Source organism: Siniperca chuatsi, linkage group LG23, assembly GCF_020085105.1.
Source record: "Siniperca chuatsi isolate FFG_IHB_CAS linkage group LG23, ASM2008510v1, whole genome shotgun sequence".
Classification (NCBI taxonomy): domain Eukaryota; kingdom Metazoa; phylum Chordata; class Actinopteri; order Centrarchiformes; family Sinipercidae; genus Siniperca; species Siniperca chuatsi.
Window position 1 is genome coordinate 12,114,914 of NC_058064.1, and position 16,907 is coordinate 12,131,820.

At 37.7% G+C, this 16,907-nt stretch overlaps 2 protein-coding genes across 13 annotated transcripts in view; one reads left to right on the forward strand and one right to left on the reverse strand.

Annotated features, from left to right (window-relative positions):
• Positions 1-16,907, reverse strand: part of grm8a (glutamate receptor, metabotropic 8a) — a 308,026-nt gene that overhangs the window by 39,945 nt on the left and 251,174 nt on the right. Inside the window, exon 15 of one of the 12 annotated variants that reach the window (XM_044185513.1) lies at positions 6,024-6,121. The exons of the other annotated variants lie outside the window; for them this stretch is intronic. Within the exon in view, the coding sequence (XP_044041448.1) occupies positions 6,096-6,121 (26 nt within the window). The 3' untranslated portion in view covers positions 6,024-6,095. Of the gene's footprint in view, positions 1-6,023; positions 6,122-16,907 lie in introns of those variants that run through there. 12 annotated transcript variants of the gene reach the window in all.
• On the forward strand, positions 1,621-8,799 carry LOC122871010 (secretory phospholipase A2 receptor-like). Its single transcript, XM_044185516.1, has 5 exons — positions 1,621-1,925; positions 3,050-3,116; positions 3,516-3,872; positions 5,898-6,215; positions 7,232-8,799. The coding sequence occupies exons 2-5, from the start codon at positions 3,062-3,064 to the stop codon at positions 7,603-7,605; spliced, it is 1,104 nt and encodes a 367-aa protein (XP_044041451.1). The 5' UTR covers positions 1,621-1,925; positions 3,050-3,061; the 3' UTR covers positions 7,606-8,799.

Sequence of the window (16,907 nt, forward strand, 5' to 3'; positions counted from 1 at the left end):
AGAGTCCAAAGGTAAATATTAACCAAAAACAAATTTATTGATGAATTTGCATATCATCTCCTGATACACAGAGCTATTCATTGACACCAATGTGCCTGGTGGACAATTTAACTACCTTACACCACTGCATGGTTTGATAAGCTGTATATACTATTCCATATTTTTACATTTTTGGAGTAAAAATATCAAATATGACATGATGAAAACTTAGCTACTCTATTTGGTAATTCATAGACGATAGCTACATAAAAAAGGACATCACATGTTTTACCAGCTGTTGTAATTTTCACAGGACAGATCGAGTTCTACGTTTATAACCGGGTTATAAGTCCAAAAAGTTGCTCCATGCAGTTCTGTTCTGTGAAAGTATGCTCATACAAAGCTAATGGGCACCCCTCTGATGGCTGGAATCTTTTTAAGTCTTTTCATCACTGTCCAGTGATTGTTGAAATCCAAATTTGGCTTCCCCCCTATAACAGGCTCCAGGGTTCAACAAAATTATGGATGCATTTAATAGAACTACTGTACAGTTTGTTGTCTAGTAAACACGTTTTTTTAATCTTTTCCAAATAAGTCGGGATCTACCCTGCTCTCTACACACATCAAGGTTCACCTGCCCATTTGGAAACACAGCAAATGAAAATGTCACTCAATTCCCCAATTAATACACACCCAGTGGACACTTAGGTACACTCTAAACTCTGCTCAGAACTAAGCTCATTTGGTTCAACTGTTTCGTTCATCTTCTTTAGGCTTTATTCCATCTATCCAGTGTTATGATATAGAAGGGCCTGTATTTACACACACACACACACACTCACCAAACACAGCATTATCAGAGGCCTGAGATGACCAGTCAGTGATTGAGTGAACCACCAAATATCCATTTATCTATACAGAGTGTTATCAAAGAATTAGTGGTTGCCACTGGGGTATGCCAGTACTGAGCTGTGAGTGACGATGAGGTCACCCCTCTTGTTTGGGAGTTGTGGGAGTCTTAAAGAATCAGATAGCTTCAGTCAGGTGTGTGAGATAATGACAAAACGTGTCTGCATGCACACGGGCAGTTTTAATGATTTGAAAGGCCCCAAGCAAAAATCGAGATAAGGCCCTGCAGACAGATTTGCACAAACAAAAAGTTTTTGGGACCTGAGGTAAAAATATTATTTCATTTTTTAAAATATATATTAAATGTTTTGAAAATAAACTGTTGCCTACTGTGTATTCTAGCTTACTTAAGGGATAAAAAAGACTGACTGTATTTAGTCATGATTATAGGTTTTCATGTGCACAATAACAGCACTACTGCAAACACTGTGAGAAAGCACTGGTGCCTACTTACTTGATAGTATAAACAGAGACCTCCCTTTAAACTGTTGTTTACTGTGAGTGCTACTACTGATAGACGTGCTATAAATATGAAGTGTTATGCAGGACGGTTAGCCTGAAGGCCTGTCTTTGTCTGCTTTGCTAAGGTTTTCTGCTTATCAGTAATCTAGAAGTAGTCTTTTGGTATTTGCTAATGACGTTAGTGACATGTAATATATGCAAATACCCCTTCCAGGAAATGCAGTGTGGTTACTGTTACTGCTGTTGTGTTTTTGAAGTTGGTGTGGGTTTTGTGTAGTATAAAAACCTCAAACTAAAAGGAGAAATTGAAATAGTTTTTTCACATTGGTATGATATGCTATATGGTATGACTGTACCTAAAGTACAGTGTGACTGTCACAGCCACACTTGACTACCTTTAGTTAATCATTAATCTCTTGCCATCTCTGCTTTTACTATGTACACATGTACAAAAAAACCTGCCTGCCTTTAACTATCTGAAAGGCATCACCCTGGCATGGGATATAAAACCTGTGACTTCTCAACACTGAAACAAATTCACCAAACTGACAGCACTGTGCGCCTGACCTCAGCAGGTAAGAGACTTTTTAAAATCACAAGTAAAAGAATGAATGGGTATGCATGAGTTACACAGTTAACGAGACATTACAACTATTCTGAATTCCTGATACACATACACACTCTTTGTTCACTTTTTTAAACTACAACAGCTTGCTATTTTTCCCTCTGATTAGAATTCCTACCTTTGTTAATTATGGTAAGACACTTCAGCTGAATAGGGTAAAAAAATGTAACTAATAGATTTCACCAAGATTCCCCAGTTGATTACTTAAATTAGGACAATTATTTTTTGTATAACAAGGTTTCTGACATTTTATGTTTAAATATTCAAATGGGGCATTATCGAATTAAATAAGCCCTACTTTGCATACATTTCCAAAACAGAAATCTGAACATTGGGTAAAGCCAGGTTCAAAATTCTTGTTTCATTTTGTTGACATATTAGAGACAAGGTTTTTTACAGAGGGAATTTTGGAACTTTTTTATCACTCCATAAATCAGAAAATACTGTAATCCATTTCCTACATGTTTTTAGGAATAAAATGTTATATAAATCAGGCTATGAATGATATATGAACAAATCCCACAATAGAAACCTTCAGAATATAGATAGGAATGAAACTGGAAAGTGTCGTGTATGTACAGCAAGTGGTACTGAAGTGGAGATTTCAGGGTCAGAGTATGAGAAAAAACTCATTTTAAGAAAACGGCCTTTAAAGATATGTATTGTAACGTTTCATACATTTTTATTGGGAACCACTATTTACAGACACTATCTAATCAGATCCTTAGCAACAACAATATAGAACATCTAAAACGCATCAAAACTGATAACTGAATAACACCGCATTTATGGCATGTATAGCCTTCAACTGGACAGAACCATATTAACACAGTCACACACACGCTCTGGTGAATGTAGGAGAAATCTGCAGACGCAAATAGACAAAGTATAATAAAATAAATGTGTATTTTAGACGTTTTCTTTCCAATAGTCTGAAAGAAGACATGTTATGGAAGCAAAATAGCCCAAAATCTCAAAATGGACCAGTGCATGAAAATACAATGTTTTTGCCTGCCGTGTCTGGCCTTAAATGATCAGTTACTTTTATTTATTATCTCTGTGCTTTTCATTTAGCCTTTTCACCATATGAACATGACCACAACTGTGAAGATGACCCTTGTGTTGTTCTTGCTGTGTTCCGGTAAGGGTCCCTTTCTTGCTCTTGGTCTCCATCTGATTTTCTGTGGGTGTTTTGTGCACATAAGTAACTGCATGCCAGTGTAACAAGATTAGGACCTTCAAATATTTCTCAAAGCCAGTATCTTTTGTCATTAGTAGTTTTGAATTCTACATACTGCCTCCACTATTCCTACATAACATGCAACAACTGTGCACAAGTTAATTATATATGCATCAGAGAGGCAGGGATATGTTAACCAGTTTATGGTTTTGTAGTTAGTGTGTGACATTGTTGATGTATTTTAACCTAGTGCACTTTGTTTCAACGGTCCAACAGTTCATAATGTTGTTTATAGTTTTTATAAGCCGTAAATGTTAAGTAAGTGAAGAATAAGATATTGTTTTGTATTCCTTTTTCCAGGATTTTTTCACTTTGCATTTGCATCAAATCGTCTACGATTTTTCCATCTTCGTGGATTACAAAAATATTGGAATTCTTCGTTGAATGCCTGTAACCAGGAAAATGAATCATTTGTAACTCTGTATGATGAAGATGATGCCGATTTCACAGCTAATTTTCCGGGTCTACAAAAGACGGCTTGGCTTGGTCTGCATTGGGTTGGGGATAGAAACACCACTTGGTCAGACGGTGTCCCTATCACATTCAATAAGTCATCTGTGCATGTAACAAACGGGGAGCAAATATGTGAAGCAATTCACATCAACACATGGAAAGGTTTTAACTGTTCAGAGAGGAAACCTTTCATGTGCTACAAGGGTAAGTTTCAGCTTATTTGATTTCCTTTTGATGTTACATAGTTAAAAATTAACATTAATAAAACAAAACATATCAAAACCACATAAAACATAACAATACTAAGAGTATACAGCCATATTAGAGGCTCTGTGAATATCTGTACCCAATGAATGGCAATCCATCCAACAGTTGTCAAGATATTTCACTAAAAGCCAAAGATGTCAACTGTTGGTGGCACTACAGGAAAAGTCAGGGGATCACCAAAGTCAGTAGTTTATCCTCTGGGGACCACAGATATCTGTACAAAAATTCATGGCAATCCATCCCATAGTTGTTGAAATATTTCAGTTTGGACCAAAGTGGTGGACTGACCGAACAACAGACCGACATTGCCGTCCATAGAGCCGTGCGGCTAACATGGCTAAAAACTAAGTTAAACTTATTTTTTGTAGGTTCCATTTTTGTCTGTTTTAAGAAGCAAATGCATGGATGGCAGTTAAATTATTATGGTACATGTGACATCAGCCAAAAATGCGCAGGGGCAAGTGATCATCAAACAGTCATTAAACTAAACAATTTATGTTTTTAATTTATTTGAACTTTTATTTTTGGTTATGTTGAAATTGTTTTTAAATATTTTTATTTTAATAAAATAAATGTATTAAAAACAAAATGTATATATTTTACAGGACTAGATATCTTTCTCTAGCTCATTTTATTTTTCAACTCCTTAGTTTTCCTAGTTTTGTGGTTTTAGCACACATTTAATCACTAATCTTTTCACCATTTTCCCCAAGCAAAATATGCCATGTTCCTCACTACAATCCCAATTTTCTTATGCAATAACAAGGTGGGCGTGTCAATGCATGTCTGGTTCAGTGTGTGTGTGTGTGTGTGTGTGTGTGTTTAACATCAGTAGTGAAATCCAGGGGACTTTGTGGCAGCTACCTTACCTGAAAACACTGGTAGTGTAACACACTGAGCACCAGCCTTTTCAGCCAGCTACTTAGCTGTATAAACTCTTGGAACAGTAGCTAAAGCAATTTAGCACGCAAGCTAATACTAACAAAGTTAGCAAGCTAACACTGCTTTTTTTACTTTAGTTTGACATTATGACAAAGGATGACACAATACTCATGCTGTGTTTCCACAGTCCGCTTCAATCACGCCAAGCTGTGCACACAGGTGTTTCCACTGAGTCCTAACAGCAGGAGAGATGACTGAAACAGAGTCAGTGGGCCTTTTAAATCCATCCATCCATCCATTTTCTACCGAGTGGTCCCGGTGACTGGAGCCTATCCCAGTGACTTTGGGCCTTAGGCTATACACCCTGGACAGTGACTTTGGGCCACAGACACAGACAGGGACAACCACACCTGGACACGGGTAGAGTTATCAATTAACCTACACATGCATGTCTTTGGACGGTGGGAGGGCCGGAGAACGGACAGAACACAGTAACACGGGGAGGACATGCAGACAACCATTCTTTAGCATACAGACTCCACCCAGAGAGATTGTGTCGTTGGTCACATCGATCATTCATTGGGAGGCAGGATTTAGAGTCTATCAATTAAAACGTTCTTTATGTTTTTGTGGACAAGAACATGTCACAGCTTAAGGACTGTTCCTTTTCCAGGACTGTTCCAGTCTGCATCTAACCAAGTACAGTCCAAATTACTGGGAGTGGTCTTGCTCCACCTATTTTACAGTTGTTTCAGCAGTAGCCCTAGAAAATTGGAAATGTGCTGAGGAAAATGTTAAATGTTGCCAAGGAAAAATAGGAAATAGATGAATGATCAAATGTGTGCCAACATCAAAATAACAGTAAAGCTTATGAAATTAAATTTGCTAAAACGTTACAGCTTTGTTTGTTTGAGTTGTTTTGTTTTTTCTGTCCAGTTTGAATTATGCATTCCTCTACTTAGTATGCTTTTAAAATGTGGGAGCAAAGAAAGCCCAGAGTATTAGCTTTCTTAATTTGTTTGTGAAAGGAGGTACAATTGCCATGTATTATTTATTTATCTATTTATTTATTTTTTGCAGGTAATAATTACACCTTGATTGAAAACAAGAAGAATTGGTGTCAGGCTCTGCAATACTGCAGAAAATATTTCACTGACATGGTCAGCATCAGTAACGACACACAAAATAATAAAGTGATTCAAACGGGGAAAAACACAAGCTTTTGGATTGGACTCCTGCACGATGAATGGGAGTGGACAGACAAAAGCTGCTCTTCATTCAGAGAATGGTGTGATCCATCCTACCTGGAATCAAAAGACGACAAGCAATGCACAATTTTCTCTAAATCATTGCATAGATTAAATTGTAAGAATGACAAACTGTCATTTTGCTCCAAAGGTAAGCGATAGATAACTAAAGCAAAACTTAGTTTTATGATATACTTCACAATCAAATGGAATTCACGTCACATTATTTATGTAACACTCTTTGACTTATACATACATACATATATACAGTACAAATACACTGTGGAGCTGCTGGTTGTATAATTAGACAATTCCATGACAGTAGCCATGGTAATAATGCGGGGACATTTTAAGATGGAAGATCTATATTCAAATATAACCCATGTGGATGTCAAAAAAAAATTCAGCCCACAGTCTGTCACTAATTTAACATCAATTGACCAACTTAAAGATATAGATATAGATATTAACTTTTAAAAATTGTTTTTAAACGCAGTAATGCAAATTGTTGAGTACGAAGTGAAAAGACAAAGAAATTTTAGTAAATACGCAGAAATAGAAGGACACAACACATACAAATTATGAATTCATAAATGTAAAAAGTAGTGCTCACAGTATACACACCATATGCCACAGGACAGTCTATACATTTGCGACAATATGGGGCAATTATAGTACATTTGTAAGCAACAACAAGATAGACTATGCTTTGCATGGAACCTACAAAGAGAATTGTGTTTACCTTACAGTTGTAGCTTAGTTCATTCTCGAAAAAGTAATTGGTCCAAAAGGCTTTGAAGCACCCTGGACATGTTACCAGCCCATCTCAGGGCTAGGAGACTCACGTTCAAGGGCAATTTATTGTATGTTTAAAGGTGCAAATCAATGTGCCACAGTCACCCTGTAAGAATCCCTAAACATGCAAGTACAGTGACTGAGTGAAAGAGTTGGCCCCACAGGGAAAACTGTATTACAAAACTGAATAGAAACAAAGAAAATTACCCCTGGGAACTTTACACAACAGAAGAATAGATGAACACACCAGATGTCCAAGAGAATAGGCATTCTGTTGGACATCTGTTGATGTCACACGTTGATGGGCATGTGACTGAATTTAGGTTTCTACCTGTAAATCTTACTTCTGTCTTTTCCCTGGTTTCATGTCAGGTATTGTGAGAATCAAAGTCATTGAACAACCTTTAACTTGGGAACAAGCCTTTGACTACTGCAAGGCCAAACACACAGGCCTGCTGTGGATTGAGGATGAGGAAGATCAGAAGGCTGTCGAACAATGGCTGAATCACACTATGGTTAATGGTTCATTCTGGATTGGTCTGAGGCAGAGTCGTGTCTTTGGATTCTGGATTTGGACTAGCGACAGGACAGTGAACTACAGCAACTGGAAGAATGGCAAACAGCCTGAAATGCCCTTGTCTAACTACTGTGGTGTCATCGAGAAGGAGGATTACAGGTGGAGGGATGAAAACTGTTGGCTCCAGCTACCTTTTCTTTGTGAGGAGGAGATTGTATTCATGAATTAATAGTTAAAGCTTTGTTGATAGATTGAGATGAAAGTCGGCAACATAACCCCTAAAATTTTCCATTACTGATGTGTTTTTTTTCTTATATATTGATACATTTGGAAGTGTTTATATACTGTATTATTATTATTATTATTATGATAATGATAATAAATGTATTTATTTTATAGTGACATGTAATGAGTGACTGTATTTCTCATGTTTTTTTAACCCACTCAGTCCCACTGTGTCACTTCAATCAATCCAATCAATATTTTCAGATCAATAAAGGTTTGCTTATCTGTTTGTATGAGATTCCACTTGGGCCCCTGTTCCACCAGTAATCATTTAAAAACATATTCTATTTCTATTTTCTATTTACATTTATAACTTTAACCCAACTCCAAATAGTTTATATTCTATAGAAGATTTGCTTTTTAAGTCTTCCAGTCATACATGTGGTATGATACAGTGCAGGACAGCACATACATAGAGGACCTCTTAGGATTGTAAGAGAATGTTTACTGTATGCATTACATTTCTTTGAGACTACAACCTTTTCATGTGAGCTTTGTTTAGAGTTAAAATCAAATTTCTGTGTAAATTCACCAGATAATGTGCTTGTTTGCAATAAAATATTTTAAATCCAACAATTTGGAATCTTACCTTAACTAAGAAATGTGTCTTAATTAATGCTATCTAATACATACAGTAAATAAATTATTCTCTGTCTCAAATGCATTACTGCTGGAAAATAACTTTATAATGTATTCATTATTACAAGTATCTCTTTATTTACTTAAACCTGCAATATGTGTTAACTGATATTTCTTACACTTTTACATTAAAATATGTTAAGTGCAGATGCCGTAGTATTTCATAGCTACAAAGTTATGAGTGATAAACAATGCCTACATTCCTAAAAACACACACACACACTTTTTGATTTTGTAATCCCACAGCAATGATGCTTTTTAGTGCTTTAATTTTTTTCTAATCATCTCACATTAGTGATTGCCTCCTCAAAATGTTAATTTATTCAGGCTCTTTGGTTTTACTATGTTCATCTTATATTCTGTTGTCAGTGCAAGTAAATAAGTAACAGTGCTAATACCACACTGTGAAAATACTCCACTGCAAGTAAAAGTCATGCATTCAAAACCTTAGTTAATTAAAAGTATCAGCAAAATGTACTTAAAGGTCCAGTGTGTAACATTTAGGAGGATCTATTGGCAGAAATGAAATAAAATATTTAAGTATGTTTTAATTAGTGTATAATCACCTGAAAATAAGAATCATTGTTTTCGTTGCCTTACAATAAGCCGTTTATATCTACAGAGGTAGTGGGTCCCCTTCCATGGAGGTCACCATGTTGCACTGCCATGTTTCTACAGTAGCCCAAAATGGACAAACCAAACACTGGCTCTAGATAGGGCCTTTTCGCGAGTTTTGTGGCCACCGTAGTTTCTCCAAACTGGAATTTTGCAAACTGGTTGCAAACTGGAATTTGGTTGCAAACTGGAATTTCACCGCTAGATGACACTAAATCCTACACACTGAACCTTTAAAGTATCAAAAGTAAAAGTCATTCTGCAGTAAAATGGTCCCTGTCGGTGTTTCACTGTGATATATGATGCTTCTGGATTAAAATTACTGCTGCATTAATGTGTATGTTCCATTTTACTGCTGTAGATGTTTAAGGTTGTACTAATTTTAGCAACTTTATATGCTGTTGGGTGGTTTAATCTACAACAATGCATCATATTCTATAAGATCATCATCACTTGTAGCGTCACTGTCCTGTGAGAAACACAAATCTCTAAAAAGTCAACTTTTCAAGAAAAACTGACCTGTTTTCATCTTAGTGAAGATGCATTTTCCAGCTGATCCAAGGGGGGTTTAAATAGTTTATTTAGTTTAAGAAGAAAGTTGTTGTATTGTTTTAACTCATAAAGGAACACTTCATCCTTCAGTTTTGGTTTTCACTGGACAGGAAGGGTGTGAAAAATTGTAATCTGAAAATTAACAAGTAACTAAAGCTGTCAAATGCAGTGCAATATTTGCCTCTGAGATGTAGTGGAGTAGAAGTATAAAGTTGCAAAAAATGGAACTACTCAAGTAAAGTACCTCAAATTTGTACTTAAGTACAGTAGTTGAGTAAATGTACTTAGTTACATTTCAAAAGTGATTGGATAATGAAGGTGAATTATTTGCAAAATCCTTTGTCATCAGTAGCTTTGAACAAGACAACCTCAAGGGATCCAAATTTTGTTCTGGCACAAAGTGAAATGGAACTTTGGGTGGTTTTGTAAAGACAAAAAGGAGAAATTTGGAAATAACAACAGGCTGTCTTGCCAATCTTTGGTGGAAAGGACACACATCTCAGGGGTCATTTTACTTCAGTTAAATGTCAACAACATTAATCAATGCAACATTAAAATGAAACAATAAGAAACAATTAAGTGAAAGACACCAAGAGAACAAAGCAACACAAAGAGTGAAGACACCATTATCAATAAATTATCGATTAAGAGGGTCACTTGTGTGGGGTTGGGCATGAAGACAATTGAGAAACTTCAACTCAGCAGAATCCAGGCTATTGACTGCTCCAAAAAAAGTCTGAGTTTGGTTCAGGAGAGAAAAGAAGGGGGGTTAGCACTACAGCAATAGACAGGCAGAAAAATGTAGAGAGGAGGGGGGATTTGAGATGAGAAGAAGGTGAGAAATCAGGTAAAAACAAAAGGTGGCGGGAAAAACAGACAAGATGATAAGCCACAGCTAGGAGAGCGATTTTACGAGAGAAGAAGGAAAAAAAAACACAGAGAGCCCTAAAACACGGAACTGGAAGAGAGATAGATTAAAACAGAGGAGAAAGAATCTGAAGAGAAAAAAAAGACAAAAGGAAGCTTGGACAACTTCCAGGGCCATTATTCACACTGTGGACAAACTTGGAATGAAGGCTCAATCTGTCACACCCCTACTCATCATTATAACTCATCATACAGCTCACACTGTGAATGTGTGTGTATGTGAGTGTGTTTATAGGCCTCTTGATCATTGCTCATTCCATGGGAACAGACATTCTCTGACTTGTCGCTCAGCTCACCTCTCTGACCATTATGTGATGTACGTGTACAAGTCTGTGATCATAGCTCATCGAGAGGAATCAGAGCTTCTCAGGAAACACACTTCTCCACAGCATAAATCACCAGCCACTGAGGATCCTGACTTGCAGCCAAGCACATTTCTTGGTGCAAAAGCAGCAAATTTTCATTGGCAGAGATGCGGACCAAATAAGAGGCTGAGATATAGCCCCATTTGGGGTTGAATGACGGCCCAAGCCTGGTGTCCATTCAGCCCAGGCTGAATCATAACACAGTCATACCTCCACCAGGAGTGAGCCAAATACGAGCAGCAGATGTGGTCCATAGCTGGGCTTGTATAGCTGAGTTCTGGTAATGGCAGCCAGATTTAGTCCAGAATTTAACTAAAACTACACAAGACTTATATTTGCCAACCAGTCTCTGTTCCATTATGTATTATTCCACAGAGGTTACCCACTAAGTACTACTACTCCATTTACTAATAAGTGTTATAAGTGTTTATTATCTAGCATTTCAAAATTACAGCCCCATGAGGTTTGGACAGCATGTGCATGTCAAAGCATGGGAGGTACAGCTACTGAATGCTAGAAAGTCATTTTTATGGACACGTATGAAAACATAGTGTACAGTGTAAAACAAAGGCTACTGAAAAAGAAACCAACCAGGGGACATCTACCAACTTAAATTTACCTCATAATACGTGGACCATTTAATCCACAAACAACAGACTATGCTTTCATCTATCAATGTTGGTTGTTTTTTTAATGGCAAGTGCAAAACACTGTCTTAACAGGTTGACAGAGCTGTAGATTGGGGTGTTGATTCTCAGTGGGTTTGACAGTACTTGTCAGCCTTTCACATTACTGGTAATTATTTGATTTAATGTTAAAATCTCAAATATTACTTAATGTAGCTTTATGCTCTTTAAAACAATCTACAACTTAAATATAATCCTTGATATAACACAGCAGTTAGTAACATAATATCTATGGAAAAATGTACTCTTGGAATCCCAGGGTCTCACAACTCAGACAGAGAAAATTTATTGGATTAGACTAAGATACATCAAAATGAAAAACACCAGTTCTGGACTCAGGGCAGATATTGCCAACCTGGTCATTGTCATACTTCCATTCCCAGGTAAAAATGTAAATTACTGCAAGACACAGTGGACTAATCACTGTGTGGAATTATGGGGTCTATTATTAGTTCACACTCACACACAGATATGCACCTTTTGTACATTCCTTCACTTAGGTTCCATCAGACACCAGACACAGTGAGCTTGGCAACATATTAACACAAAAAATCACTTGTTCTTTGTGACACAACAGGAAGGTAAAGCTGTTGGAATGAAAAACAAACTCTGTAGTGATGTTTTTTTCCTTAGGACATTCTCTGAACCTACTGGCTGCCAGTGGACGGTGACTTAGGGACTGGTTTAATTCTGACTGGAAACTTGGCAGTAAGTGCCCTGGTGGTCTGGTGCAAGACATGCATGCAGCTGACTTAATGATGAGTGGGCTACTGGCAGTTGAAGATCTTACTGAAAAAACTGTGGTGACGTCATTTGAGGATGGGGTTCCAGGACTCCATCACAATCACTATTACTCAGACCATGCATAAAAGATTGTGTCAACAGCCATATCCAAAATACAAATATAGCAATCATCCCATTTTCATATTAGGTTTGCAACTATTATGCATGCAAAATCATAATCCCAGGCAATCATAATCACTGAGATTTAACTAATGGCTTAATTTGCTAAGGCTTCTTGTTACTGCCCTCTGCATTTGAGGATTTATCCTTCACTGTAAAAACACTTCTATTTTCAAAAGGCCAACAAAGCAATTGCATGGCTACAGTATTTGGCAATATACAAAGTACACTGTCCTTTCAAGCTAGGCAAAATACTCTGCCGTCAAAATAAACACCAGGCTCCACTTCCATTTACACTTTTCATGGTATTCCATAGCCACACTACATGCAGCCTACAGCTGCCCATGGTTGTTATCTGGGCGATATAACTCAATATCACTAAGAGGAAATTCCCTCCAATTGTGCCATGCCTTAGCAATACATCCAATTGAATTGCTACATGTGCAAAAAAAGGACTTGCAATCAAGGACTGAACACAGGTAACCACAGCACACAGTGTGCTGTACTGTGTCCATCTAACTACTGATATTACAGTAGTAATATAAATAGTATCAGTACTAATATTGGACTGGATTAGGCTAGGGCTGAAATTTGAGCCCTGCGCAGTGCTCTAGAACAGTGGTTTCCAGTATTTTCTTGTTAACCATTAAGACAAAGCAAGTGGTTTTCCCTTATCTTATTAATATTAATATTACCACTACCATTACATTATTACTATATTTAATATTTAATTCTAGGATGATTTGCATAGTGCTTCCCTCTCCCCTCCCCCTACATTCTGCCTCTGAATTGCTGCCTCAAGTGAAGGAGTTCTTGTATCTCTGGGTCTTCACGCGACCCAGCCCCAGACAAGCAGTGGAAAATGGATGGATGGATGGATAAGTGGACTGTTTTATTTGAATCATTTTTAGGGGCCTAAAGACGTAACACTTCCTTCCCCAGTAATAGTCTTACGTCCTGTGTGGGGGTCCCGACATCCAGACTGGGAATCACTGCTCTAGAAAGCAGCCTCTTACATGCTTTAAGAGTGGAGGGAGGAGGGATGGTTGTTTGTTCTACCTTACTGCACATGGTGTGTGTAAACAATTAAATGTATTGGTCTTCATAGATAGTAAGACACTTAATGGACAGCACTGGAAAAAGTCTAGGAAAAGTACATTATGTTTTACAAGTACTTGTAAAGCATGAGTAACCGACCCACCCTTGAGAAAGAAATTGACACTAGGAAAATACACACAGTATAATGTATATACAGTACATAATACAATGGGATGGTTTGCCAACATTTTCCCACCTTCTCAAAACTTTGTAAAAAAAGTCTAAACTCTTATTTAACTCTTTTTAAAACTTTTTTTTTATGCAGGTTGCATTGGCTGTAACCAGCATTTGTCCAAAGGCACAAAGCGAGTGACAGAGTAAGTGACGCAAAGTGATAGAAAGAAAGCGGGAAGAGCCAGAAGAAGGGAGAAATAGAGGAGCAGATGGAGGGAGGGCAAGCGAGAAGAGCAGTGGGGCCTGTCAAACTATTAACATCATGGTGTGAGCCCGGGGCTTCTGGTGACACGAGAGATGAGTGGACATATTTAGCATAGCACTCCAAATGTGCACAAAAACACACACATGCCAGACAACTTCATTTTATGCTACTTTATACTTGTAATCCACTATATTTCACAGAGATGTTGTACTGTTTACTCCTTTATTTTCCTTTGACAACTATTTTTCAGATCAGAATTTCCATCCAAAACATATGAAGAGCTTTTAAAATGCGCATTTATATAGATACAATTACTAAACATTGAAAGTAGTGTTGGTGCAAATCGCACATGGGAGAAGTTTGACTTTACTACTTGGTTAGGTTTAGGCACCAAAACTAATTTGTTAGGTTTAGGAAAAAAATACAGGCAGAAAGCTATTCTGCCAGAAAGCCCTGAAGGCAAACTTCTCCCACCTCCTTAGAAATAACTCCATCTGGCATCAAAATGCTGGATACACGTTAATGTATCAGTAATAATAACTCTCTCTCTCTCTCTCTCTCTCAACCTAACACAGCAGCGGCGGATGGCCGCCAACCATTGAGTTGACTCCCTCCGGGTTGGAAGTGGGTTGCTCACCATTGAGTCTGGTTCTGCTCGAGGTTTCTGCCTCTTAAAAGGATGTTTTTCCGTGCCACTGTCGCCAAATGCTTGCTCATGGTGGGATTTGTTGGGTCTCTGTAAATAATATATAGAGTATGGTCTAGACCTGCTATATAGGAAAAGTGCAAGGAGATAACTTCTGTTATGAATAGGCGCTATATAAATAAAATTGAATTGAATTGAATTATCTGAGTGTTTGCTACAAACCATTCGGTCATTATATAACCAGAGTGAGAGCGGCGTCCATATTCTCGACAGAAAGTCAAGTACGTTTTCAGTGCTTCATGGACAGGATCTTAAGGCGCTGTTGGGGGAATGAGAGTGTCCAGTTTGGGGACTTCAGAATCGCTTCTCTGCTCATGGGCTTCATCAGACTGTGTCCTCTAGCACGCAATGGGGCAATTTACTAGTGCCTAGTGTGACGGTCAAGATGAGAGTCAGCACCTCCAAGTCTGACACCATGGTTCTCTGCTGGAAATTGGTGGATGACTGTAATATGACTAACTCTATATAAATTATATAATATAACATTATGAAAAGACTGCATAATAAGTACTTTTAATATCAATATTTAAGTACTTTTTTGCTGCTAATACTAGAACTTTTACTTAAGTAAAATTTTTAGTGAAGAAATATACTTGTATTTTTACCTTATTTTAATACTTCCACTTCAATAATGGATTGAAACAAAAAGTCTCCTACCGCCAATAGTGAGCTCTAAAATTTACCAAATAACAGACAATTGCACATTTTGACAAAAAAGCAAAAAAACATTTTTATACTCCTGCAATTATTTTCATTCATACACAACACTGCAACATTTAGTGTTAAATTACTATTGTGCTATCTCCCCAATACTCAGTTGTAATAGCAGAATCACCCAGGCAGAACACAGCCTCTCAGTGTGTCACAGATTCCTTACACTCACAAGCCAAATGGCACAGCTGTTAGCTTGGTGACTATTTTAAAGTGGTCTTCTGTCTGCCTTTCCTGTAGATTTTCTATTTTCTGTTACTTTCATAGTGTATCAAACCAAACAAATGGCCCAAGATATTTTCTTTTCTGAAGAAAAGGAAAATACATATATGCACATGCATTGTACAGAAAGCTCACAACAGGAACACACACGCTGAGTATAATGTAGTGAATGGATTCAAGATGTTTATTATAATTGCCAGTTGGTTACCACTAACTACTGAAGTCCCTGCCCCTTGCTTCAGCAGTGAAGCTCTTTCATAATTAGCGTTCCAGCCCAGACCCTAACAGCCTTTCATGGGGGTTTCTGCTGCTAAAGGCTGATTTTACAATATCTGCATGAGTAATGGCATTTCAGACATGTTCAGCATAGAGATGGTTGATTTACATTGGAAATTGGCCATCAGAGCTGCCTAAGGGTCATAGTACTAGAGTTGATGCAGAGGTAGGTGTGTATCTGTGTGTCTGTGTGTGTGGAGCTGTCCTTCACAAACCTATCTATTCTCTCACTAAACCTTTGACCAGTGAGAAGTTCAAACAAGTCCCAACCTGCCAGTATTCACCTTCACTGTTTTGTTCATTCATGTGTTATTATGCTTCATTTTCTGTTTGCACATTCATGTCTCTCTGCACTGTGGACCACTGAAGTTAAAAGTTCACACAATGCATGCTTGTCACTCCCTTTCTCACTATTATTCCTCCCTCCTTCATTCCTTGCCCTCCTCTACTACTTTAGCATCTCTCCTTTTCTGCAGTCTCCCTATTACAGATTTAGAAAACAGCCACATTTCCCCTGCAGTTCTCTTTTACAAGACTATAAACACCCAACCTCAAGCGGTCCCCCCACTCCTCTGACAACACAAATACAAATCCTATTTGCAAGTGTGTCTGGTGTGAATGCGTACTTCAGAAATTTAACAAGCAGCAAGGTGCAGAAATGTCTGTATCAGATACCAGATGCATTGATTTCCCACTGTGCTGAAGGAATTTAAAAAAATATACTGGCTGTGTGGTAAGAGCCATTGTCCCGTGTTGATTTCCCTCGAATGTTCTCACATTCTCCTCCAAAAAGTGTTGCATTCGGAGCATTTAGATTCGGTGTAGCTGTTTTTTGATTTTGCGAGCCATACCAGCAGATTGCTCAAAAAATGCCTTAATTGGAGGACTGCTGTTGCAACTATGCTCCTGCATGTTAAAAACATTTTGAAAATGCACAGCACAACCAGACACAGTTGCACGGGAGCTAAGTGCTGGAACATGTTTGCTAATGTTGCATTATTTTGGCGGCATGGACTGCTGTGACTCTCTTGGATGCTCCTTCACAAAATATATGACTGTAACAGTATGGTATGCAAATTTACTGACAATAATAATAGATGTACATTTTGCAAGAAAGAAGAAGTCTTTACTACAATTATTTCATACTTAGAGCACATTGAAATATCG

Bases quoted from the DNA above. Each gene is read 5' to 3' on its own strand.
- LOC122871010 (XM_044185516.1), top strand. From the start codon at position 3,062: ATGAACATGACCACAACTGTGAAGATGACCCTTGTGTTGTTCTTGCTG. The intron at 3,873-5,897 runs GTAAGTTTCAGC...TATTTTTTGCAG, and splicing joins ACCTTTCATGTGCTACAAGG to GTAATAATTACACCTTGATT. The intron at 6,216-7,231 runs GTAAGCGATAGA...GTTTCATGTCAG, and splicing joins ACTGTCATTTTGCTCCAAAG to GTATTGTGAGAATCAAAGTC.